Source organism: Camelina sativa, chromosome 18, assembly GCF_030686135.1.
Source record: "Camelina sativa cultivar CO46 ecotype springtype chromosome 18, ASM3068613v1".
Lineage (NCBI taxonomy): Eukaryota > Viridiplantae > Streptophyta > Magnoliopsida > Brassicales > Brassicaceae > Camelina > Camelina sativa.
In genome coordinates, this window is record NC_141897.1 from 16,984,562 (window position 1) to 17,009,386 (window position 24,825).

At 34.9% G+C, this 24,825-nt stretch overlaps 6 protein-coding genes, 2 long non-coding RNA genes and 1 pseudogene across 9 annotated transcripts; 6 read left to right on the forward strand and 3 right to left on the reverse strand.

Moving 5' to 3' along the window:
* Nucleotides 1-1,846: 1,846 nt before the first annotated feature.
* Nucleotides 1,847-2,170, reverse strand: LOC147922999 (uncharacterized). Its single transcript, XR_015588907.1, has 2 exons — nucleotides 2,131-2,170; nucleotides 1,847-1,933 (listed from the first exon to the last, which is right to left on the reverse strand). It is a non-coding gene; the product is annotated as an uncharacterized LOC147922999 (long non-coding RNA).
* An 809-nt stretch (nucleotides 2,171-2,979) lies between these two features.
* On the forward strand, nucleotides 2,980-4,272 carry LOC147923000 (uncharacterized). The gene is made up of 2 exons (XR_015588908.1): nucleotides 2,980-3,119; nucleotides 4,038-4,272. It is a non-coding gene; the product is annotated as an uncharacterized LOC147923000 (long non-coding RNA).
* Nucleotides 4,273-5,038: 766 nt separating this feature from the next.
* On the forward strand, nucleotides 5,039-6,798 carry LOC104763459 (F-box/kelch-repeat protein At1g24800 pseudogene; annotated as a pseudogene).
* A 509-nt stretch (nucleotides 6,799-7,307) lies between these two features.
* LOC104761489 (autophagy-related protein 18f) lies at nucleotides 7,308-10,982 on the reverse strand. The gene is made up of 7 exons (XM_010484577.2): nucleotides 10,164-10,982; nucleotides 9,610-10,044; nucleotides 9,145-9,525; nucleotides 8,821-9,051; nucleotides 8,022-8,738; nucleotides 7,768-7,940; nucleotides 7,308-7,670 (listed from the first exon to the last, which is right to left on the reverse strand). Exons 1-7 carry the CDS (start codon nucleotides 10,353-10,355, stop codon nucleotides 7,556-7,558), a joined length of 2,244 nt encoding a protein of 747 aa, XP_010482879.1. The 5' UTR covers nucleotides 10,356-10,982; the 3' UTR covers nucleotides 7,308-7,555.
* A 3,035-nt stretch (nucleotides 10,983-14,017) lies between these two features.
* On the reverse strand, nucleotides 14,018-15,179 carry LOC147923001 (putative protease Do-like 3, mitochondrial). The gene is made up of 3 exons (XM_087499252.1): nucleotides 14,893-15,179; nucleotides 14,595-14,645; nucleotides 14,018-14,447 (listed from the first exon to the last, which is right to left on the reverse strand). The coding sequence occupies exons 1-3, from the start codon at nucleotides 15,082-15,084 to the stop codon at nucleotides 14,259-14,261; spliced, it is 432 nt and encodes a 143-aa protein (XP_087355378.1). The 5' UTR covers nucleotides 15,085-15,179; the 3' UTR covers nucleotides 14,018-14,258.
* Nucleotides 15,180-15,340: 161 nt separating this feature from the next.
* LOC104761491 (uncharacterized) lies at nucleotides 15,341-17,027 on the forward strand. The gene is given in 6 exon segments (XM_087499251.1): nucleotides 15,341-15,609; nucleotides 16,020-16,141; nucleotides 16,223-16,321; nucleotides 16,411-16,423; nucleotides 16,426-16,477; nucleotides 16,576-17,027. Coding segments are annotated over 5 exon segments (513 nt in total). The 5' UTR covers nucleotides 15,341-15,609; nucleotides 16,020-16,084; the 3' UTR covers nucleotides 16,868-17,027.
* Nucleotides 17,028-17,735: 708 nt separating this feature from the next.
* LOC104761493 (uncharacterized) lies at nucleotides 17,736-19,863 on the forward strand. Of its 2 annotated transcripts, none has more exons than XM_010484581.3 (6): nucleotides 17,736-17,892; nucleotides 18,298-18,387; nucleotides 18,633-18,730; nucleotides 18,953-19,052; nucleotides 19,244-19,426; nucleotides 19,553-19,863. In XM_010484581.3, the coding sequence occupies exons 2-6, from the start codon at nucleotides 18,331-18,333 to the stop codon at nucleotides 19,673-19,675; spliced, it is 561 nt and encodes a 186-aa protein (XP_010482883.1). In that variant the 5' UTR covers nucleotides 17,736-17,892; nucleotides 18,298-18,330; the 3' UTR covers nucleotides 19,676-19,863. The 2 variants fall into 2 exon arrangements, with proteins under 2 accessions (XP_010482883.1, XP_087355379.1); XM_087499253.1 differs by having other exon boundaries at nucleotides 17,774-18,111.
* A 47-nt stretch (nucleotides 19,864-19,910) lies between these two features.
* On the forward strand, nucleotides 19,911-22,031 carry LOC104761494 (protein translation factor SUI1 homolog 1). Its single transcript, XM_010484582.3, has 5 exons — nucleotides 19,911-20,207; nucleotides 20,843-20,924; nucleotides 21,176-21,381; nucleotides 21,589-21,642; nucleotides 21,744-22,031. The coding sequence occupies exons 2-5, from the start codon at nucleotides 20,888-20,890 to the stop codon at nucleotides 21,786-21,788; spliced, it is 342 nt and encodes a 113-aa protein (XP_010482884.1). The 5' UTR covers nucleotides 19,911-20,207; nucleotides 20,843-20,887; the 3' UTR covers nucleotides 21,789-22,031.
* A 1,081-nt stretch (nucleotides 22,032-23,112) lies between these two features.
* Nucleotides 23,113-24,654, forward strand: LOC104763460 (thiamine thiazole synthase, chloroplastic). The gene is made up of 3 exons (XM_087499262.1): nucleotides 23,113-23,573; nucleotides 23,700-24,188; nucleotides 24,281-24,654. Exons 1-3 carry the CDS (start codon nucleotides 23,172-23,174, stop codon nucleotides 24,440-24,442), a joined length of 1,053 nt encoding a protein of 350 aa, XP_087355388.1. The 5' UTR covers nucleotides 23,113-23,171; the 3' UTR covers nucleotides 24,443-24,654.
* Nucleotides 24,655-24,825: the final 171 nt, after the last annotated feature.

Sequence of the window (24,825 nt, forward strand, 5' to 3'; positions counted from 1 at the left end):
GAAACGTTCGACAGTGACAATCCATCCGTACATCATAAATCCTTCAAACACTGGCATTTCCACTTTCTGAAGAAGATTCTCTCTAATACCATGCCTAATCTCACTAAGGCAAGGTTCCTGAGAAGAAAATGGTACCTGATTAAGTTGATCTTGCGAACTTGGAGCTTCTGATTGGCTTAAATCACCAACCTCATGCACCGTCTTTTGTTCTGGCCAATCTTGAATCAAAAAATCTTACTTTCGTCTAATTTCCATCAATTGCTGATCATGGACCTCGATCATGGCATCCATGGGACCTTCGGCCTCTCGAATCCTCGTTCCCAACTCTGACAATTGATCGGAAATCTCAACCGATGCTTGCTCCGCCGCTGAAAACTCCTTCACCGGCGTCAAAACTTGCTCCATCACCATCTTGATCTTGTAATTTCTCCGATTTGATAAAATCCCCAAATTCGCCGACCTAATCTTGATATCGCGTTTGATTCGATCCGAGATCACAAGCGCACCATTAGATAAGATTGTGATTTACAGTTCTCACTCTCTTACCCTCTGAACAGAGACGCAGCTCTGAATCCTAACAAACACGCAGGTGGTTTGTTACACACATTTACACAATGATCACACACGATAAAGTTCACAATCCTACTCTAATTCTATTTATACTCTAAATTCTCCTCTTTAGTTCTTGTCACGTGCCTCTATTTCTCCCACATTGCTCTCTTATCATGAACAAATTGATTTTGGTGGTGTAACCTAAGTCGTGTTTTTTTTACAGTTGAAATTAGAAAAAGAGAGTTTCATGGCTCATGCTAATTGTCTAGTCTCTCTCTTTATCCACATAAAGTCGAGAAAAGAATCTTTGAGAATATGAGATCAGAGGAATTGAGACATATCCGAAGTAAAATAAATAAATAATCGTTGAGTATGTTTAAGAAGTTAGAACGACATACATAGCTTGTGTTTTTTTGGTCTAGGATGGTATTGATTCCATCATAAGTTTCAAGAGACAACAGATAGTGATTTTATGGGCTTAATGATTGATTTTTGGAACTTGTATTGTATCTTCTTCTCAAGACTAAAAATGATATTAGAAAAAAAACCTACACCTAAATATGGTCGGTTACAATGTATACACATATGACATCCCAACTAAGAGAATACATACATATAGCTAAAAATCACCTCCATTAAATCAATCACTATGCACCAAAACATTGACTCAGATCCGATCAATCCAAATATTAATCCTAGATTTGTAGTCTAATGATTTCTGTAGATGACATTGTTGTGTAATCTTACTTCTCTTGTTTGCACATTAGGGCATGATTGTTATAGCTGCGTGGATAATAGGAATATGAATTGAAAAGATTCCATATTGATTTGGATTTAGCTAATCAATTAATCATTAATAAATTTTTTTTTGCAGCATCCATGGTCACTGTGCCATAATTATGTTTGATGTCACAGCAAAGATCACATACAAGAACGTTGGGACATGGTACAGTGATCTCTCTGCAGGTACAAGAATTTTATTTTATTTTTTTTCTTTCATTTTAATTAATTGCATATTTTCTTGTCATTAACAAGAAAAGCTCAAAATTGTAACGTGGGATTTGGATATTTATTAAACAGGGTGTGTGAAAACATTCCGATTGTTCTGTGTGGGAACAAAGTTGATGTGAAGAATCGACAAGTGAAGGCGAAGCAAGTTACATTCCACATGAAGAAGAATTTGCAGTACTATGAATATGGTTCTCCATCCTCTCGGTTCTGTTGTGAGTGAAGAATCTTCACTGAAGATCTTAGTAACCTCTCCAACTTTACCCTTGTCACGTCCAGATATAACTTTGACCGTATCTCCACACTTGACATGCATTTTGTGTAGAATCGGAAGACTGTTTGCGTTGCATTCTTTTCGTTCCCAACGCTTGAGCTGTAAGGCAAAACCACACATAAATCATTGAACAACAACTAAACTTCCAATCTCATTGTTTCCAACAAAAATATATAAAGTGTTTTCCTTTTCGCTGTCACGGGTAGAAAACTTGAGATTCAAAGCCATTATTATCTTAACGAATAATGCAGAATGAGAAGTACGAAGTGTGATGTAACACGGATCTGTAGACTAACCTTTGCAAGAACAAGACATGGATCTTCGGCGGGCTTGACCTGCAATAAGTTAAGTTGAGCAGACGCAGCAACTTCATTCACTTCTTACAAATCAAATCTCCCATCTAAAATCTTGAATCCACTATCTCTTCCCATCCAATTTTTTCCTCTGCATTCCTGTTCATCAACAAACACAAGGTTTTGAAGTCTTTATGTATAAAGATGGGAGTATTTTAGATGGTTTTTAGTATTATGTAATATTACCAGCTCAACCAATTCCATTTTGAGGGTTTTTTCCAATAAGGTAACCTGAAAAAAAGTAGGAGAATATGGCGGGAACGGAATGGTCGGCGAGATGATCAACGGCCTAACACGGCGGGGAATTAATCAAATGGATAGATAGACAGGTTCGTGATCAACTACTGGCCATCCAGCGCTTAGGGGATAGGCGGTTCGATGAGGGGCTTCAGGTGTGGTTTAAAACAAGAATATGACACTGCATTTCCCATTCTCTTTGTAATATTAACCTCTTTAAGAATTTTCTTTTCAAACCCATGACGCACGAGTTGAGTTGTAACAACGCTATTTTTATTTTGAATATAATTTAACATTAAATTTAAAAAAAAAAAGTTGGAGAACGAATGAGTTTTGCAAGTAACCAAAGCAGACAAATAAGAGATAAGGATTAATGTAAGACAAATAGATGACAACTTGTGGATTGAGCAATAGAGATTTCGGAAGTCATGTGCGCGTCTGCCTATGTCATATTTTACAAAGAGTCTCATACGGGTTAGTTTTATAATAGAGCCCATTTAGATGGGTTAGTTTTATAATAGAGCACATTTAGATGTTTTATATGTTCAGAAAATATCTTTATCTTCTGGAACATTGTCGACAAACGTCACTGAACATTTTGCTTAAAAATAGAAAGAAAAAAAAAATCTCGGAGAAGAGGAAGACTCACACGGAAGAGAAGAAGACTGTAAAGGAGGAGACTATGGCCAGATCTGGTAATTTAATTTCTTATTATGTTACAAATTCTTAGATCTGGTAATTTCTTATTATGCTACGGATTTATACTATTCTTAAATCTGGTATATTTTGTTTTGTGTCGTAATATTATTATGAAATGATGATTTAGTATTTGATTTCGATCATGTACTATTATGATGATGATGATGATGATTTAATATTTGATTTCAATCATGTATTAGTGTTGATGATTTAATATTTTACTTAAGTGTGGTATTTTGAGAAATTACTCTTCTCAATATTTCATTTTTGAAAATCAATTATATATCTCTCTTACTTTTTAATATTTTATTGATTTATTTATATGAGAACTTCTTTGAAAATCTTGCACTGCACTTGCTCTTAGATTTTATTTTTGATCTTTTTTTTTTTGGCTAAAAACCTAAATAAGAGCCTAAAAACAAATTGATTAGTTTTAAATGCCGATTTCATTTTATTTAGATTAGACCTTTATCACCTAGGAAACCAAATGATTTAAATTTAATTTATATGCTCACAGGTTATTTATTTATATATATATATATATATATATGTAAATGATGTAGTTAATGACATGTTTAATGATCTTATACATGCAGTTTTACAAAAAAAAAATTATTGATTTTCAAAAGAGTAGAAGAATATGGGGGCATTTGCTTGGCAATGCAAATTAATTCATGCATATTTCAGAAAGTTAAAACAAAAGAAAAGTAAATATATAAAAATGATGGTCAGTTACCTTGATTGGCAAACTACTTGTATCTCTCTATATATAACACCTTTCTTATTAGGGCTATACTAATCTATATACTTGGTTGACCAAACAATTAAATTTATACGGCTAGTTTTCCCTCAAAATCAACGCAGATAAAGAGTTAGTTTTATCTTCTTATAATAAAGCCCATTTATATGTTCAGAAATATCTTCTCGAACATTCTCGACAAAACAAAGCATTTTGCTTTGCTTGAGAATAGAAAGAAAAAAAAATCTCAGGAGAACGACGAAGACTGACACGACGGAGGAGATAAAGATGAAGGCCGAAAACGAGCAGATGGAGGAGGTTGGTAATTTCTTTCAAAAATTTCTGATGATGATAGATTTATACTATGGATTCTACAATATTTTATCTCAAAGTTAATTATGTTCTATTAAGAGTTACAGTAAAACTTCTATAAATTAATACTCTATAAATTAATAAACACTATAAATTAATAAATTTTGCTAGTTCCAATTTGGGCTAGTGTAAAAATAACAAAATTCGATAAGATAATAAGATAATAATTTTTTTAAAATCCTCATGTAAAATATGGTCCCAATAATATTATAAATTAATAATCATGTAAATTTACATACATATATATATATATATATATGCTACTCCTAAATCTCATATCTATAAAATAATTGTTATGTTGTATCTTCAAACTATAATAATATAAATTATTCTATAAAATTTCATAAAAATAGCTAAAACTTTTTAAAGTTTTCAATTTCTTAATAGACATCATTTACATTTTGATAATTTGATAGACTATTAAAATACGATAATTGATATTCTTACTCATAAATTAGAATTTATGTACGTTATGTGTATAAGTGAATTTATCTATAGTATTTATAATTTATTGTCAATAATGTTTTCTAAGTATTTCAAATTCAATTCTAATACCATAAAATTTACAACATCCGAAATTTTAATCTTATTTTACTAAAATTATCTCAATTCAAAATTTTTTTAAAAAATTAAAAATATATCTATAAATTAATAATTGTTAATTTACACTATAAAATAAAAATTATTAATTTATCACTATAAATTAATAAAATGTCTAATTTATAGAGGTTTTACTGTATATATAATATTCAAAGGTACGTTCTTGGTGGTGACTTATATTTTTGTTTTCATTGATTATGTCAATTTACCAGCTGTAAATTTATTTATTACTTTAAGATCGTTTTTTCTTTCTAAACTTGATTACAAACAAAAAATGTAAAGAACCTTTTATTTTTATTATGTTTAAAACATCCTAAGATTATATAGTTCATGAATCAATGGGGCTAATAATATTCTGTAAGAAAAAGAAGAGTAATAAAGCTATATATACATCCTAAAAAGATATGTCAATTTCCCTTTTTTTCTATTCTATACAATTTTTGAGAGTTATTTTTTGTGTGCTCTTCTTGTCATACTTGTTGTCACGTCCGCACACAAAATCAAAACATATGAAAAGGAGACAAAACCCTAATTAATAAAAGAAATAATCTGTTGCATCGTTTGCGAAACCCTTACACTTGGGAGAATGACGAGGATTTGCGATCTTCCACCAGAACTAGTAGGGTTGATATTCACCAAGATTCCCATAACATCTATATGAACCGGGCGATCCACTTGCACGTTGTGGAAAGCTTTAACCAAAGATTGGGTTTTGGGTATAGGAGCGGCTAGGGAGCAGTTTTTGAGGCTCGTGGCGATGGATTCGAAGGTTTGTTCACTGAGATTCCATCTCCGCCGCAAAAACAACAGCATGGAAGACGAAGACTTTCTTGATCTATCTATAAAGCAGGTAGACTTACTTAAAGGAGTCGACATAGCTAAAATATTTTACTGCGATGGCTTATCTTTATGCGTAGCCAAAGACAACTCAAGGCTCATGGTGTGGAACCCCTATTTGGGTCAAACAAGGTGGATCGAACCTAGAACAAAATTCCACACACTGGACACGTATGCTCTAGGATACGATATCAACCGTAACCACAAAATCTTGAAGTTCATGGATAGTCGCCCTTTTGAAGACAAGGGCAATTTCGGGTACGAACTTTACGACTTCAACTCTCATTCATGGAGGGTTCTCGACGTCACTTCTAACTGGCATATACAAGATTACCAACGCGGCGTGTCTTTGAAGGGAAATTCTTACTTTTACGCTCAAGAGAAATTAGGACATTACGTTGCGCCTCCCCGTGGATATAAAATAGCACCTAACTTGTCTAGCAAAATAAGAAGATTGCCTAGTGGAAATATGGAGATATTGTGTTATGAAGATTTCTTACTTTGTTTTGATTTTACAAGAGAGAGATTCGGACCGCATCTGCCTCTTCCATTTCGCTCTAAGATCAGTGAGATTGTGGTCCTCTCATCTTTTAAAGAAGAGCAGCTCGCGGTGCTATATCAAGAACGAAAAGAGAAGAATTCTCGCATATTACATATTTGGGTTAATTACGACGAGCATTGAGCCCAACACTCTTTCTTGGAGCAAGTTTTTGACGGTGGAAACTAGACCATTTGAACTCAGCCCTTTTAGTTTTTATGTTAGTCAAGCTGGGAGTTTCTTCCTTGACGAGGAAGAGAAATTCGTTGTGATTTTCGACGGTGGCTTATATCAAACAACCAAGACCGTTCGGTACCACACATATTCTGTTATCATTGGAGAAGGTGGATACTTTAAATTTGTGAGTCTCGGAGAAGTTCCCTATATGCGGGATAATACTTCACAAATTTATTCTCCTCCACTTGTGTGCTCTTCTTCTTATTTTCCGAGTTTAGTGCAACTCAACCAATCTCGCAAAAGGAAAGAAAGAGATACTTAGTTTTGTTTTTTTTTGCATTTGTCTGCAACAAACCTCCTCCAATATATTTCTATAGAATATTTCTGTTTTTGATTTTTATTTTTATTTTTTATCCCATGTTCTTAATTCTACTCTTTTTAACTGCTCTCTCTCTTTACAAATTGCGAAATAAACACTTGCACGTAAATGAATGTCTTTCTCATGTTTTCTTCCCTTCGTCCGTGAGATGACTACGTTTAAAATATTAATAACTTCAGAGACAAACTAAAGTAACAAACATCATAAAAGGATTTTATTAAAAACAACAATTAACTAAAAGTAAAAATCACATATGTAAGATATATGAAAAAAGAAGAAAAAGAGGGCAACACAATGTATTTAGTTCTCCACGTGCGGCTATAGTTTAACCATGGTTAACATTTTCATCATTAGAGTTAACAGTCGTTATGTCATAAATATGGATCTACCGTTATTAATAAAATGAAGGTTTTTAAAGACAACGGAAGTTAAACCAAGTATTTTTTGAGAAATTTAATAACTAGAGGAGTTAAAAGGCAAAAAAAAAAATGGACGGCGTATTTTTTTGGGAAAATTTTGGGTTTTTTTCCCAAAAAAAAAAGTAAAGAACTTGTTTATTTTTTATTACGTTTAACATCCTAAGATCAATGGGGCTAATAATATTCTGTAAGAGAAAAAAAAAAAGAGTAATAAAGCTATTTACATCCTAAAAAGATATGTCAATTTCCCTTTTTCTTTTCTATACAATTTTCCAGAGTTATTTTTGTGTGTGTTCTTCTTCTGTTCTGTAGTCGTAGCCTGAGTTTGTGTGGAAAAAAAAATGAACCAAGAGCAACATCACCTTCTTCTACTAATCCATTTCCTCTTCTTCGCTATGTACAGCCCCGAGATCAGTCTCTGTTCCATGACCCTCCAGAGGAGTCACTTTGTCACCTTCTGTAGTGTTCCTTTGACTCTGCATTGATCTGTTTATCATAATATCAGTGCCAAGAAAGTGAGACAGAGACAAAGACAACAACTTTTAAATAAAGTGTTGAGCATAATCAGATTCAGAAAACTTACTCGTTTACCACTTGTTCGGATCTTGGAGATTGGAGATATCCCCAGACTGGAACCAAATCTCTTGTTCTTGCTTCAATTGTTCGAGTTTGGATGCCTTCAATCTCCATCTCCCCTCCTCCTTCACCACTACTAATCTCTCCACCCCGATTCAATACCAGTTCTTGAAACCTAAACTGTTTTGTGCAAAATACAAAAGTATAAGAGGTCATCCAAACAACACATTATTAGCAATAGGATAAGAAGGAAACATATACTTTTCGCCTTGCCCATAACGGTAGCTGAGTCTGCAGATGCATTTGCAACTCTGCTTCAAATATGAACAAATGGCGCTGATCCTCCACACGGGTTGTTCCTTTCTTAGTTACTTTCCAAGATTCCTCAACGCTCTGTTTTCTAACAACCTCCGGAAACACTTTACTTTTAGAGTCCACTGATGTTCCACCTCCATATATGTCACTGTGGTGATCTTGCGTCTCCCTCCTAGATTGGTTTTGGATCATGGACCACCTTCTTATTGGATCTACCGCTAGTTTTCCTTCAGTCTCTAAACCAGACTCAAAATCAAACCCTGTCATCGCCATATTCTCATGACCAACACCAACCGAATGCTCACGTAACGCATACTGTGTCAGACATCCAGAAGGAGCAAAAACCAGAAGATTCGTCTTGGAGCAAAAATCAACAGGAGAACCATAGTAGTTATTGTTACTCTTTTCATCGGAGTAACAGAAAGAGGATGTGATTGCACCCGGAACAGAGCCTCCAACCATTCCAGCTGCTGCAGATGCTGCATCACTCATTGTTCCAATCCATCCGCTGCTGTTTTTGCTTCTTATCCTATTGATTGCAGATAAAGGAACCGGAGACTCTCCCTCTGTCTCAGAATTAATCTCAAACAGATGACTTGTCCCTCTTGAAGAGCTAACCACTATCAAATTGCTATCATTGCTGAAACAGATGTCTTGTATCACCTAAAAAAAAAAAATCGCAGTTAAGGTTAAACAAAAGCACCAAAAGTTTCCACATGTGTAGGTGAAGAAGGGCTCTGCTTACCGCATTAGTAAAACCGCGTTGAAGCCTGAACAGATGGGCAAAAGTCTTTGTGTTCCCATCCCTGCTAGTAGAGACTGTTGGCAATATTCTAAAGACGTTAATATTGTGCCCCTGAATCGAAGCAGACACCAAAAGCATGCCGCTTGGATCAAAGCACAAAGCTGATATTGGACTTTTGTGTGCCTTAAACTGTGTTATGACGCTTTTGTTTGTGATATTTTTGACAATAACCTGCACACATACCAAGAAAATCAACATGAGAGCATACACCAATTGAAAATCAACTTGAGAGCAAAACAACTTGAGGAAGATTTTGAGTATTACCATTCCTATGCTATCTGCATCTGGCACATTTTCATTAACAACTCCAATGCTTTTCAAACCAGGAATATATGGATTAGGCAGAACCTCTGAACAGTATCGAGACAATGACTTGTACCCTTTGTCTCCAAGATTTACTATCCCAGAGGCGAGCTGCTTACTCGATTCTCTGGCAAATTGTGCAACACTGGGTGATGAGGACAGTGAGAGAAGTTCTGAAGTGAAAATTGCAGAACTTGAGTCAGCAATACGACTTCCGCTATACGCAATCCATCGTGGACCAACAGCAAGAGGGCCATATCCAACACCCAAGGAGCCACACACAATGGAGTTAGTGACAATCGTGTAGTCCATTTCCAATGTTGAAGCATCAAAGCAATGTATCTGCAAATACATATGTTCACATTGTTAGTTTCAGAACAGACAAAATCACAAAGAGCAAAAGTGACAACAATATGACATTCGAACCTGAGCTACTTGTAGAACAGCTACAATCCGAGAACTGCATCTAACCGAGTAGACGGTAGACCGGAATTTCAAAGTTTGCACATAAGACTGAGACTTTAACGAGTAGACATAGACATTAGTAGGAATAACAACGGTTTCACTTCCGGGATCCTCAGAACTGATCTGTTTACTTGACTTATCCTCCCAAGAACTGTCACCACACACAGCCAAAAGCGGACGGCTCTCATAGAACCTGTCATCTAACACTCCAGAGTTTAATGGATTGGGTAGCATTTGCATAAAAGATGCTTGACCATCATGTGCAGAAACAATAACGTGAACATTCTCAGTATCTTCAACATCCCAAACTTGAAACCCAGACTGAAATGCTAGTAGAAGAACTCTTCGAGCATCACCATCCTCTTTCTCTAGCTTATCAAACCCCGCCCATAGTACCTATTTCCAATCAAAAAAAAAAAGATTCAAAATTCGCCAACCAAGACCGATCAAACACTTACAACAAACCTAAAGATGGCTCTTTTAAGGTAAAGAAAGATTCCAAATTGAAACAGTACCTGATCGTGATGAGAATCAACGTCCCTGACGGCGGAAGAAGCAGCAGAAACAGCGGAACGAGCAACCGTAGAAGCACCAGATGAAATCACCCGAAGGCAATTAGACAAAGCACGAAAAGAGCTACGAGCTGATCGTGACACAACTCCCCCGTCCGGAGACTTGGGAGAAGAACCGTCGCCGTTCTTCCTCATAATGTTGGAGAAACTCTTTTTAGTATCAAAAAGCTTTGATCTTTTTAAAAGCCCTCTCCGAATCAAAAACTAAAGTTTCGATTTTTTCTATATCTACGCCTGAGATTTTTCCCAAGAAAACAAAAATGAATCTCCGAGAAAAACGGGGGAGAAGATAAAAATTGCAACTTTTTTCAAAAAAAAAAATCTCCCAAGAAAAAGTAGCTAAATTTAACAAAATTTTGATTAGAATCTTGAAAAAAAGAGACACGCAAACTCGAATTTTTTGCTTCTTCTTCAAGTTGTCACGAAGCCAGAAACACACAATCGAAGAAACAAACAAACAAAAAAGATCGAATTTTTACAAAAACCCAGACGAAAGAATCAAAATCAACGATTGAAAAAATCGAAGAAACGAAAGCAACAGTAAAATTGTAAAAGAATTAAAAGAGATTAAAAAAAAAAAAAAAGAATGAGAAGCGTCGTATCGAAGGAGTAATCTTTGATTAAGACTTTGGAAACGCTTAAGAACAAGAAAAGGGAGAAAATATTTTGAGGATAAGAGCGACAGACAGAGAGAGAGAGAGAGACCTTCTTTACTTAAGAGACGAAAGCTGCTGTTTCAAACCTTCATTTACGATTTTTTTCGATTCATTATTTATATATATATTTTTAATTTGGGGCAAAAAAAAATTGGATTAAGTTGTTTCTTTTACGTATCGTCTTTGTAATTTAACTACAGAGAATGAAGAAAGAGACTCTCACCTTCCACGTCTCTTTCTCTTAATTTTAATTAATTAATTTGGGAATGTCTGGTTGTTTTGTTGGTTATATACTTTGATACTACTTATATTATACTAAGTAAACCAAACAAATCTAAATATTTAGTTGAAGTTTTAATTGATTTTAATATATAGTTAATTATCGGTTAGCAAAGAAAATATGAAAGTTTATTATCGTTTATAACGAACCGTGTTTAACTAATGTTCACATTTATAAACTCTAAACCAATTAAATTCACCGTAATTACGACGACGTGCGTTAGTCTTTTTTATTTTTATTTTCCTTGTGACGTGCGCTGGTCTTAGATGAGGAATGATGAACGTTATTTTATAGTATTTTTTTAAATGTTTTTTTTCTTCTATAATACTAATAGTTCATTGGTTTTATATAAACAAATTTGGTTTAACTCGGTTGAGTTATATATGTTTGGTTTAATTAGACCGGTCACTAACTCATAAACTGATCCGAATACATTGCGTTTTGAGATTGGAGTTAGGCCCACAAATGGAGGTTTTGACCGTAATTAAACTGAGATCTAATTATTAAGATTGCGTCTGACCATAACTAAAATGAAAACTTGGCTACCAAGTAACTTCCTGTGTTTTAATGTACGGTTTTGGGTGGGGAAGATGTAAAACATCACCATTTCTTGCTTTTCCCTTAAGATCTTTTAATTCATGTATCATGTCTCTGCTTCACGTTCGTTGTGGTTCGAGTTCCACAACTTGAAGGCATTTACCCATCAAGTTGTGTTTACCTCAAAGATATCAGTGAAATGATTCCCAAGGTTAGATTCAGATTCTTGTGTGTCATTGACGTGGTGCAGTACCTATTTGACCGCTCCTTTGCTCATTTGCATGCAATATTGATTATGTGTACGTCTATTAGATTATATAATATTATGGAGTATATATCCAAATATACATGTTCACAGCCAACACAAAATTTATATTGTAGTAAATATGTACACAATACATATGTTTTAGTTTTACAAAGGTTGTATACGATAACACGAGAATAAAATACATAAAGTATAAAATAAGGGATAACTTAATTAATTTTCTAGTTCGTTTATAAAAAAATATTAAAATAAAATAGTTACTATTTGTAACTTTGAAATGAGAGAGAACGTGATGTTGAGTCCCTCACGTAAACAATCACTCGTGTATGTATCCTAATTTCTCATTGTTGCACTTACTGTATATGTATATATGACAATACTATTATGGTATACATATAATAATAGTAATTGGTTGGTTATTTGTAATATATTTTTTTTTGTTTTGTTTTTAAACTCCCAACTTCTTTAGCTCTGTTTTTAAACTCATTCTAAACTCTAAAACTCCACGCAAAGCACCTAAAATGACAAGTGAAATACAAATATGATTAGACATGCTTATTAAATAACAAATGAAGAGAAAAAAGCTTTAAACCTCACAAAAGTACATGATATCATATACAAGTTTGACAAATGCTGGAAATTAAACCCTAAATTGTATACATACACAATCATATTGATTTCAATGTACAAAATCCCTAAAACTTAAACCATAAATCATTTACATACATGATATTGGCTTAAATATACACACCCCCTAAACGAAACCTAAAAATTACTTTAAGCCATGTACGTACATAGTCATATTGACTTAAACTTACATACTCTCTAAACAACCCGTATATGTAAAAGATCATCTTAACTTAAACGTACATAGTCCCTACACAACCCCTAACAATTAAACCCTAAAAAACCATATAGGTACATATTAACTTAAGCGTATATAACCCCTTCAAACATACAATGTCTTTCATGTCATACTAATTTTACTTCCGTCTCATGTACAAGATCTCAATATACATTGAACATGTGTACGTACACAATCTCAATATACATTAAACTCGTGTACGTACACAATCTCAATATACATTGAACTCATGTAAGTTCACTTTTTTTTTTCTTAAAATTTCTCGTATTATATATAGCATTGTTTCCGATTACATATATTATAAATAACTCAATATCCGATGTATATATTAACTCAACATTTGATGTATACAAAGATCGTTCATACATGATTTGAATGTTTACCATGTAAATTTTAATATATATACGTACACAAAAGTATATAATTTATTACCATGTACGTACACATATGTACATATCAGTGTTAATCTCTAATTATCTTTAACGACACGATTTAAATTAAAAAAAATATATATGAAAATGAGTGTTAAAAGATAGAGAAAAATGAATTATAATTAATAGTACGAAAATAAAAAATAGTTATAACAAAGACCAGCTACTAAGTTCATGATTTTGCATTTCTATGATTAAAAGAATTGTTTTAGTCGTCTTTCCGTTGAGGATGAATATATATAAATTAACAAAATTGTTTTGCGGACTATAACAGTTTCTTGGATCAAATACTACAATCAACACTCTAGAAATAAGGGATCCCAATCTTTGTTGCACAACATTTAAAAGGTTCCAGTAGCTATATTTCCCAAATTAAATCAATCGAATAACGTGTGTTGTTATTACATTTGCTTCTTCTTTGTCCTACCATGCAAAGGTTTGTTTTCATATCATGCATATATTTGAAAGTTGAAACTCAAATTAATTAAGCTAGGCAAAGCTTTCATGGCCAAAGAAATAGGACACAGTAAAACTCCCTAATTATGTGATTCTCTCTCTCTCCGTAATTTGTGATTTTGCAGGTGGAAACTGAAGAAGCAAAAACAAAGACTCAAAGAGCAACGGCTCAAGTACAAGCACTTTCAAACAGAATCAGCCTTTGGATGACACATTGACACCAACAAGTCCATGAGTACAAGCGAATGAGTTTCTGTTCTTTTTGTATTCTTGTATGTGCAACCTTTGAAGATAGCATCTCCTTTTGTTTCTTTTTGTATATTTGTATTTATTCTTAAAAACCCCAAGTAGGTTTCTACCATTGAGGAGGAAATTTTTTCCAAAATTTATGTTTAACATAATGGTAAGAACCCATGAGGGGTTTTTACCATTGAAGGTGGTCTTTACATGAGCTTTTGGACTTATTTAGAAGACAATACTTTGGGCTTTATATGGATTCTCTAATAGGACACAGATAACACCCAAGAAAAGTATTTGAGTAAAGGGTTCTAGGACATGCTCGATGGTATTCTATGACGTTTCAAGATCAACAAATTTTCTTCGCGTGCAGATTTATTGTGCAAGATTATAACCTTTCCCTTTTCTAAGTCCAACCTCAGAACTTCGGTGCGACATTTTTCGATGCGTCTACGTAGGTGATCCAGATTCAACACTTCCTCTCCGTTCACCTTCTTCACCTGTTTACACCATAAATAGTAGTAATTATCAAAACTAATCGGATAAGAATTATCAAAACTTCTATACCTCTGAATCTCAAAGACACGCATGACGATCAATGTCTTTGGGACAACATTTTATTTGAAAATAAGCAATAAATGACTCACCTGCAATTTTTTGAAACTATAGTATCCGACGTTGATGGCATCCTTTAACACCTACACCAAAAATAAGAGAAAAAAAAAACTTGATGCAAGATTAACTACAGATAATTAATTTTTGTTTTCATGCATATAATTTGAAAGTGGAAAATCAAACTATAATTAATCTAGGTTAAGGCTTTCATGGCCAAAGAAATAGGACACAAGAGAAGGACAATGATAGTTCAAGTTATATATATCCCCTCATCTCCTAAGATATTTTAGATTTTTTAAATTAGATTGGGTAAAAAAAAAAGAAGCAAACCTGTGAAATGATGATAATCTCTTCAGCAGCTTTTACGGGCCTCCGTTTCAAAGCACAATCACATATGGCGTCAGAAGAATCATCAATCTTTGGCTTAGAAAGAGACGCAAAGATAAACCCCGCAAATATGTAACACCTTGGATCAAATGGATCATATTGGCGCACCGGAACCAGCCGTGGTTGCACCTGCATGCATGCGTATTGTTTCTGATAATTATATCCTCCATTTAAGTCCAATGTGAAAGCAACAAATTAAACAAGAAATAGGGGACAATAATAAGTTTCACTATCTAAGGCCATATTTATCGGGGCATCACATGATGGGGTGATCTTAGGGCTTTTAAAATTAAAATTAATTGAACAGTACCCATAAGATCGCCCCAATTGATCTTGAATAAGATCAGTTCTTCTGTTGATCTTAAGTGTGACGTGTCACGCTCTGAAAGAAAGATTGGTTTCATTTTATTCATAATCTTTTCTTTTTCTCTCGCAAACGACGACAATGCGAAACGGCGAGAGATTTGTGTTCCCATCACCGTCGTCTCCTCTGTCCGGCCATTGAAACACGAAGGCGACCGATCTCCTCGTCTCCTCGTCTCCTCGTCTCCTCGTTTCCTCGTGTCCACCGGAACTTCGCGCCGACTAACTGATCAAATCAACCTGAGAAAGCAAAAAAGCGATAGATCTATCTTTTAGCTCCTTCACAGTTGCTTTCAGGTCTGCGTTTATGTTTCCTTCTTACTAATTGCTGATTGATCTTTCTTGTTACAATTTCTTTCTGTGTTTCCTTTTATGTTTATCTTCGATTTTGTCCGGTTCAAATAATGGAGTTTTCTCGCGATTTCTTGTCGAATAATTGCGTTTCCCATGGCCGGAATCTGGATTATGTGCGTATGTTTAGTCAGGGATGAAATCGGAAAACCCTAAATTAGTAATGTAGTATATTCTCTGGTTTGCTTAGCGAACTCTGTGAAGTTGTTATGATTTCGATCAATAGATAGAAAGAAAATATATAAATTCATGGTTGAGTTACATTGGGGCAAACGTTTGATGGTTTTGGACTTGTTAAGGGACTTTGTAGTTTACTAACGGTAAGCTCTTTGTGTTGGTTTTGTTTAAATTGCCAGAGATGTATAATAACATGGGACCTCAGCCTGGGATGCCAATGCATTAGGGAATTCCTCAGCCTGGGATGCCAATGCATCCGGCTATTCCTCAGCCTAGCCCCTCTGAGTATGTGCAGAGCAACGTAAGTAACTCCTCTTCTCTCTCTTTGATTTTCTCCTATACAGGGTGTTTCGTTTGTTTTAACCGGTTGATATATAAACAGATAAGTCGTTACTTCTCCGATCCCCAATACTATTTTCAAGTGAATGACCAATATGTGAGGAACAAATTGAAGATTGTTCTATTTGCATTCCTTCACAGGGTAAGACTCAACCTTTTTATATTATGGCTTTTTTTGTTTTGCTTTGTATTTGGGATTATTCTCATATATGAGTTTTGCTGCAACCGCAGGGACACTGGACTAGAATTTTGGAACCTACGTTGTTCTTGCTGGTTTGTCACTAGGACTCTATGGGAAGTAAGTTCTTTATTTATTTTGTATATATTCCTGTTTATGTCTTTTAGATTGCATTTGTTCAACCTTTTGATCCTTGTGGTGAATCTTAATTTTGGTAGGTTTTCTCCAGAAGCTCTGAATTGGCTTTTGGCGAAAGGAATGGTTGGCTGGTTTTTGCAAGTCATGCTGCTGAAGATATCATTGCTTTCACTGGGTAGCGGAGAAGCACCCCTCTTGGATATTGTGGCATATGCAGGCTATACTTTCACGAGCCTTTGTCTAGCTGTTCTCTTTGCGGAAGCTAGGAGTTATGACTCAAGCAGGCATCACTACCTCTTGATCTTTGTAGCTTTAGCCCAGTTTCCTCTTCTGATCTGGCTTGGTAACATTAGTGTGAATTGGCTCTTTTGAAATGCATTACGTTTACGTGGTTGGGAAAAACACCTCGGAGGTTATGTAGCAGGATTTGGAATGTCCTCCTGATGGAGATATGGTAGTTGAGGTTTTTTTTGGTGTAGACTTCTCTGTATGTCAAACATCAATATGGTGAAAGAAAAAGTTTTATCTCAAATACATATCTCTCTTTTTTATCTTCTTTTTTGAATGTCATTTTTCATATACTACATTTCTACCATGATGAGAACCGAACAAGTACATGAAGTTTAAGAATATTAATAAACATTATATTATTAAATAGTATTAAACATTCTTAAATTTTTTATTAAACATTAATCTATGTATTTATTAAATATTCTTAAATTTCTATAAGAATATTATATTATTAAATATTAAGATCTTAAACATGTTCTTCCAATAACTAACTTTTTAACAAAAGTTCTTAACTACTGATCTTACATTATTTTCACAATATTTATACTCTAAGAACACTCTAAACTGATCTCCCTATAAACATGCTCTAAAGCAAATATGTCACTAGGATAGTAGATGACTTACAGAGTTTAAACTGATTTTGAACTCATGCTCTCTTCCATCTCTTAAGACACAAAATGTATTTCAAAAATGTTAACATACATGAGCAACACACGGTATTGTAATTTTTTCGACCGAATAGAGTTGAAAAAGTAAAAAAAAAAAAAACAATTGCAATAAGTTAAAAAAATTACACATAAGAAGTCAGAGTGCTGTTGACCAAAAAAAAAAATAGTCAGACTGTCAGAGTGCTCAATAAGTTAAAATTACAATATAATATAGACATATAGTTAAACAACCAAAGCCTTCTTGTTCTTTTTACTATAGTGTGAAAAGTCCAATGGGTTTCGGCCCATATATTTATACACAATGGAAAACAATTTTTTTGCGATCGAGCAAATACTCTCTCTCTCTCTCTGGCCTCTGCCATCGCCAAAAACTTCTCTTTAGCTTTTTTTTTTTTTTTTTTTTTTTTTTTTGTTTTACTTAGGGATCATCATCAGTGGGTAAGATTGGATTTTTCTCTCATCCCATTTTTAATTTGATGCTTCTTAGATCGTTAATTGATCTGCATCCCGCGGCGACCATTCTTTAATTTACGAATTTGTTTTATTTATTTTTCTTTGTGATTGATAATTTTGTTGGGGGGGGGGGGGGGGGGTTGGTTGTTTCAATCGAAACAAAGGTCAAGTGCAACCCCATATATAAGCCATCCACTCTCTTCTGTTAGTAGATCTACCTGATATTAACCTTGTTGGTCTTATTCAATCCCATTTTGGTTCTTAAGTTTAATCCTAAAGAGTGAATGTTTTTGGCTTCTTTTGTTTCTACATAGCTTATCTCTGATCTGATCAAGTTGAATCCTTGTACTGTTCTGATGAAGTTTACTTTTCTATATGGATCTAATGTAGAAAAAATAGTCAGCCATTTCGAGAAATTGGGAGATGGCTCCGGTTGGTCCTCGATCCGGTGATGCGATCTTCTCTAGCATTGATCGTGTGGTAAGTTTAGATTTCAAAGTTTTCTCCTTTTCTTTTTTGTTTTCTCTCTGTTTCTTTTGATTTTATCTTTGCCTCTGATTCATAGAATTTGGAATTTGGTATATGCTTCATTTCATAGGATAATCCTTTTTCTTTGTTGTTGTAAGTTGTGTAAGGGTTTGAGAAGTAAACCTTGAAGCCAATTCCGAATCTTTTGTTATGGAGATAGTGTTTGATCTCTTTTTTGGAATCTGATGTATTTGTAGAATGCTGAGTTGTTCACGTTGACCTATGGTGCAATTGTGCGTCAGTTGCTTACTGACCTGGAAGAAGTCGAGGAAGTTAACAAACAGCTTGATCAAATGTAATTCTTCTTCTACGCTTTCTGCAGACTGGCCCTTGAAAGTTTGTATTTTTCATTCTTGTGTTTGATGTTTGCTGCATTTATGACTTTAGTTCTTTTGTTCATATATAATTCTAATTATGTGCCATGGCTGAGACGAATAAAGCTTTCGACTTTCTTGTTCATACTGTTGAGTGTTCGATTATTTACAACTTTATCAATAGCTTTCTGTTTATTCTGCAGGGGCTACAACATTGGAATCCGACTTATCGATGAGTTTCTAGCCAAATCTGGTGTTTCCAGATGCGTTGACTTTAAGGAAACTGCTGAAATGATTGCCAAGGTATGCCATTTCCACTGACTTACGTGTTTAGTATCATGATTTTACTGTTTTGAAGTGTCTCCCTGGGCGTCAAACAGCGTGAAATTACACTATAGATAAACCTTATATATCAAACTAGAGCATAAGTATAATCTCCTTTGGTATTATGATATTGAGAAGCAGTAACAGGCTTTACCTTATTAATTACACAGGTGGGTTTCAAGATGTTCTTAGGGGTGACTGCATCAGTGTCAAGCTGGGACGCGGATGGGACTTGCTGCAGTATAATCTTGGAGGACAACCCGCTCGTTGATTTCGTGGAGCTTCCCGATACTTGCCAAGGTCTTTACTACTGCAATGTCTTAAGTGGAGTCATTAGAGGAGCTTTGGAAATGGTCAGTCTCCTCCCTTTTTTATCTACACTTCTTTGTTTTACATAACTTGCGTTTTCAAGCTTCTCATACAAATGTTTGTGCTGAGTGTTTATATGTTCATTTTTGTTGTCTGCCCAAAATGATCAGGTCTCCATGAAGACAGAAGTGACATGGACTCGTGATGTTCTTCGAGGAGATGATGCTTATGAGTTGCAGGTGAAACTACTGAAACAAGTCGCAGAGGAGTACCCTTACAAGGATGATGAATAAACAAAACTAATCTCTTATCTCCCCTCTGCAACAAAGAGACATTTTAATTACTGTTGTTTGTAGTATCTTTCTCTTTCTCTGCATTCTTAGCTTTTTAAGCAAACTATATAAGCTACGAAACTCAATACCGTGTGATGATGTTTTGGTACAAACAAACCACTTAAATCCTACATTTCTTAGTTTTCTTATGTGACAAGAGTTAAACGTAACAAAAATCAATTCTGTATTCAGTAAGATCAGAGAGCTTTGTCCTTGCAATTTCTCATTTTCTCTATTACAAAAAAAAAACGAAATTAAATGAAAATAATAGCAGTGAGATGTCATCGTATGATTGGTAGAAGTAAATCCGACGTGGACATCATCGGTTATTAAATATAATATCTCTTGTCTTTTTAGCACCGTCGAGGCGTAAACACAAGTTGCAGACTTTATCCAAATTTAGGGTTTTCTCTTTTTTTTTTCTTCTTCTTCCTTTTCTTCAAAACTCAGATCATCATCATCAGATCTTCGAAACCCCAATTTCACAAATCAGGTAAAGTTTCCCCCTTTTTTTTTGTCTCTTCTTGTTCATCTTCAATCCTCTCGTAGATTTACCGATTCAACCTTGCTTCGTTTTCTTTTTTCTTTTTGCCGATCTGCGATTGAATTTGAGTTCGTCTTCAATTTTTTGGGTACATCGTTGTTTGGGTTTCGATTGTGAATTTTGTTCTAGATCCTTTTGTGTTTGTTATTGATATGTAATAAGATTTGATCTTGCTTAACAATTCAACACCGATGATTGTATTTGGTCGTTCAATTGATAATATCTCGGTGTACTGTTATTAACCAATTTAGATTGTAATTGGAACTAGATCAGGCTTTATTGAGATCTCGATTACACATATAAACATTTAACTTTGATTGAGTCATAGTTTTGTTCAGTGATTCTACTTTTGAGGATGATCATTTGAATTTTTTGTGGCCTCTTTTTTAGGTTTATTAAATCTGAAGAAATGGGTTTGTTTGTAGTTTTTGCTTGTGTAGTACATGTTTGGTTATTGTTCTTTTGTGATCCAATTCAGTTTCTTAACTCTATGTAAACATTTCTTTTTAACTATCTTAATGTCTGAAATGATTGTGATTGGATGTTTTCATGTTGTATCATATGTTTTTCATCTTCTTGTACAGATCTCAGCTTCCAGGTTAATTTCACCCTCAAATCAACTAAGTTTCATGTCTGAACTTGACTCCCAGGTTCCTACTGCCTTTGGTAAGTTTCATCTACTGTACCAAAAATTGAGATTGTTAGTCATTGATCTTCTTCATCTTGTTTTATATATGTTCATACAAAATTATTGTCAGATTTTGATTACAGTAATTGTATCTAGCACGCCCATTTTCTGTATAAAAGTTTTTGCCTGAAAGATTTGTTTATATTTTTTAACTTGTTATTCAGAGAATCATTTTTAGTTTGAAGATTCTAATGGTGTTCTTTCTCCATTTGCTCTTGTTTTGGTTCAGATCCGTTTGCTGATGCGAATGCTGAGGACTCAGGTGCCGGAACAAAAGAGTACGTTCACATCCGTGTCCAGCAGCGAAATGGTAGGAAAAGCTTGACAACCGTCCAGGGCCTGAAGAAAGAGTACAGCTATACCAAGATACTTAAGGACCTCAAGAAAGAGTTTTGCTGCAACGGCACTGTGGTTCAGGATTCCGAACTTGGACAGGTTTGGTTATACAATAATTCTTCATTGACCCATGTGGTGAAAAGTGGAATGATATAATATCTATGTCGTTAATATAGTTGAAAGCCTTCGTTACCTCTATCTTTGTTTTGCTTGAACGAACCTAAAATGCTTTGGCCGCCTCTTATCTGAACATTTGAGCTTCTCTGTTTTTAAGTTTTGCTTATGTTGTTTTGTGTTGGTATGTAGGTTATACAGCTTCAAGGTGACCAGCGTAAGAACGTCTCCACATTCCTTGTTCAGGTAAAAAACAATTAACTCTATTGAGTCTGTTTTACTGCTAAAACATACAAAACCGTGTAAGAATGATTGTCTGATCTCTCACTGTTTCTGTGTAATCACAGGCTGGTCTGGTGAAGAAGGATAACATAAAGATCCATGGTTTCTAAGCTATCTAGTGAAGAAGCATATTATTATTAATAATAAAAAAACATATCATTTCCCTCCTTTTGATTTCTTGTTGCGAATTTCGGGTTTGATTCGAGTAGAAGAAGATCATAATCTGTCTTCTTCCTGTTTGGTATTCGAATTTAATGGCTTATGCCCTTACTTATTCATCTTCTTCCCCTGTCTCTGCGTTACTCTGTTTCAACTCTTACCTATGTCATAATAATATCAGATTGTTAAGATAACTTCTTCTAACTTGTCATATTTATTGGTTTTTCTTTCCTTCACAATTTAAAAATTATGTAAGTGTACCAACCTGAAAATTGTGATTCTTTCCAAAGTACTAAATTGCAGATTTTGTTACGGACCACAAAAAGTTGAAAGGTTGATGTATCTTCTCTCATAATTCACAAACACACAAATCTGTTGATAAATGAACTGTCTTTGTCACAAGTAAAGTCCAAAAGCCGTCTCCATCGTACAAAGATATTTCACCTTGTTGTGAAATTCGTGTCACCACACACTCGCTGCAAATGGTCACACAGGCACTGCAACTGGCTATGGATGGTTCCACACAAAAAGCTTCGAGATATTTTTGTATAACATTTACCTGCATTTGAATATAATTATTCATTTTGGTTGAACAAAAAAAAAAAAAGAATATAATTATTCATTTATACAAACATAAATCAAATCTTTTTTTTCTTACTTTTTGGACAAAACAAACATAATCAAATCTTTTTTTTCTTACTTTTTAGACAAAACAAACATAATCAAATCTATGATTCTTAATCTCCATGTATATACTGCACGTATCTTTTGGTTTTGGCACCACTCCACTCCATAGGGCAATAGGGCAATCCGATATATTCAGTCAAAATCAGTTTTTTGAAACTGTAACATGCAATCAATAGTATCTAAATAGTTAGTATATATTTCTTCTTTTCATACATCAAATCAAAGACTAAAATTCAGAATGGAAATATATTATTGTCTGATAATATTTCTTACCTTATATAACAAAGTTCCCCGGGATTTATGCTTAATTGTTTACTAAATATGGGTTTGATTCAAGAAAAGTATTTTTCATTCAATCAGAACCGTGAAGAAAGGAGCCCGTTACTTTCCATTGATGCAAAAAAAATAAAATTATCATAAATAATAATTATATTAAAAACAATTAAATTAAAATAAAAATAAAAATAAAGAACAAATTTTCGCTGACCCTTCGTTCCTTATCTCTGACGTGGCCATCACTCACTCTCCAGATATTTTCTACTTGGTTCTAATTTAAATACTCACCAACCCTCACTTCATCACTTCACCATCCTCGTCACTGCACCCTAAAACCAAAAGCTCGCTCACAACAACAACAACAAAAAAACATGGCAGCCATGGCTTCAACTCTTTCTCTTTCTTCAACCAAGCCACAGAGGCTTTTCGATTCCTCTTTCCATGGCTCATCCATCTCAGCTCCTATCTCCATCGGTCTTAAACCACGATCTGGCTCTGTCTCCGTTCGCGCCAGCACCGCTGGTTACGATTTGAACGCTTTCACTTTCGACCCGATCAAGGAGTCGATCGTGTCTCGTGAGATGACGAGAAGGTACATGACTGATATGATTACTTACGCTGAGACTGACGTCGTCGTCGTTGGTGCTGGATCTGCTGGTTTGTCTTGTGCTTATGAGATCAGTAAGAACCCTAATGTTCAGGTTGCTATCATTGAGCAATCTGTTAGTCCTGGTGGTGGTGCTTGGCTCGGCGGTCAGCTTTTCTCCGCCATGGTAAGATCTTTTATTAGTTTGCATGTCAGATCTTATTCTGTTTCAGTTGAGAATTAGGTTTAGATTGTTCTTAATTTAGGGTTAGGGTTTTTATCTTTTGGGATTTGATTGTGTGTTTTATGGTAGATTGTTCGCAAACCAGCTCACTTGTTCCTTGACGAGATTGGTGTTGCTTACGATGAGCAAGACAACTACGTTGTCGTTAAGCACGCTGCTCTGTTCACATCTACCATCATGAGCAAGCTTTTGGCTCGTCCTAACGTGAAGCTCTTCAACGCCGTGGCTGCTGAGGATCTGATCGTGAAAGGAAACAGAGTTGGTGGTGTGGTAACTAACTGGGCTCTTGTAGCTCAGAACCACGACTCCCAGTCTTGCATGGACCCGAACGTTATGGAGGCCAAGATTGTGGTTAGCTCATGTGGACATGATGGTCCGTTTGGAGCCACTGGTGTCAAGAGGTTGAGGAGCATTGGGATGATTGATCATGTTCCTGGGATGAAGGCTTTGGACATGAACACTGCTGAAGACGCTATTGTGAGATTGACCAGAGAGGTTGTTCCTGGTATGATTGTTACCGGTATGGAAGTTGCTGAGATCGATGGCTCACCAAGAATGGTGAGTTTTTTTTCAATTTCCTGGACCAATCTATTTATTCGATAGCCATTTAATTAATATCATGTCCTGAGTGAATCTGTTGTGATGTATAGGGACCAACCTTTGGTGCTATGATGATCTCGGGACAAAAGGCTGGACAGCTTGCTCTTAAGGCTTTGGGACTACCAAATGCTATTGATGGAACTCTCGTCGGAAACCTAAGCCCAGAGCTGGTCTTAGCCGCAGCCGATTCAGCCGAAACCGTAGATGCGTAAGACAAAAGGGTTCTTTTTTTAACTTCAGAAAATTTCCCTTGACCCTTCGTATGTTTGAAGGAGTGCAATAAAGGAGTTTAGGTGTTTAAGCGTTGACTATTTATGTCTTGAACTTTCTCTGGTGTTTTTGTTTCTCTTCTCAGTGAGATGTGTTTCTTCTATGTAAAATATCTTATCCGCTCATTCGTAATGCGTATGTTCTCGTTCTTCTCCTTCTTACAAGCAGCTTTCTAGATGTTGTTGGCATGTTCTGTTTTGTAGCTATTCAAATTATGTCTGAATGCTAGGTTTCAAATCTTAAGATTATTTAGAATGGCTTCTCTCATTGCAGGACATATGATTCATCTTTTGAGGGCTAAATTTATGTGGTAGTTATGTATAGA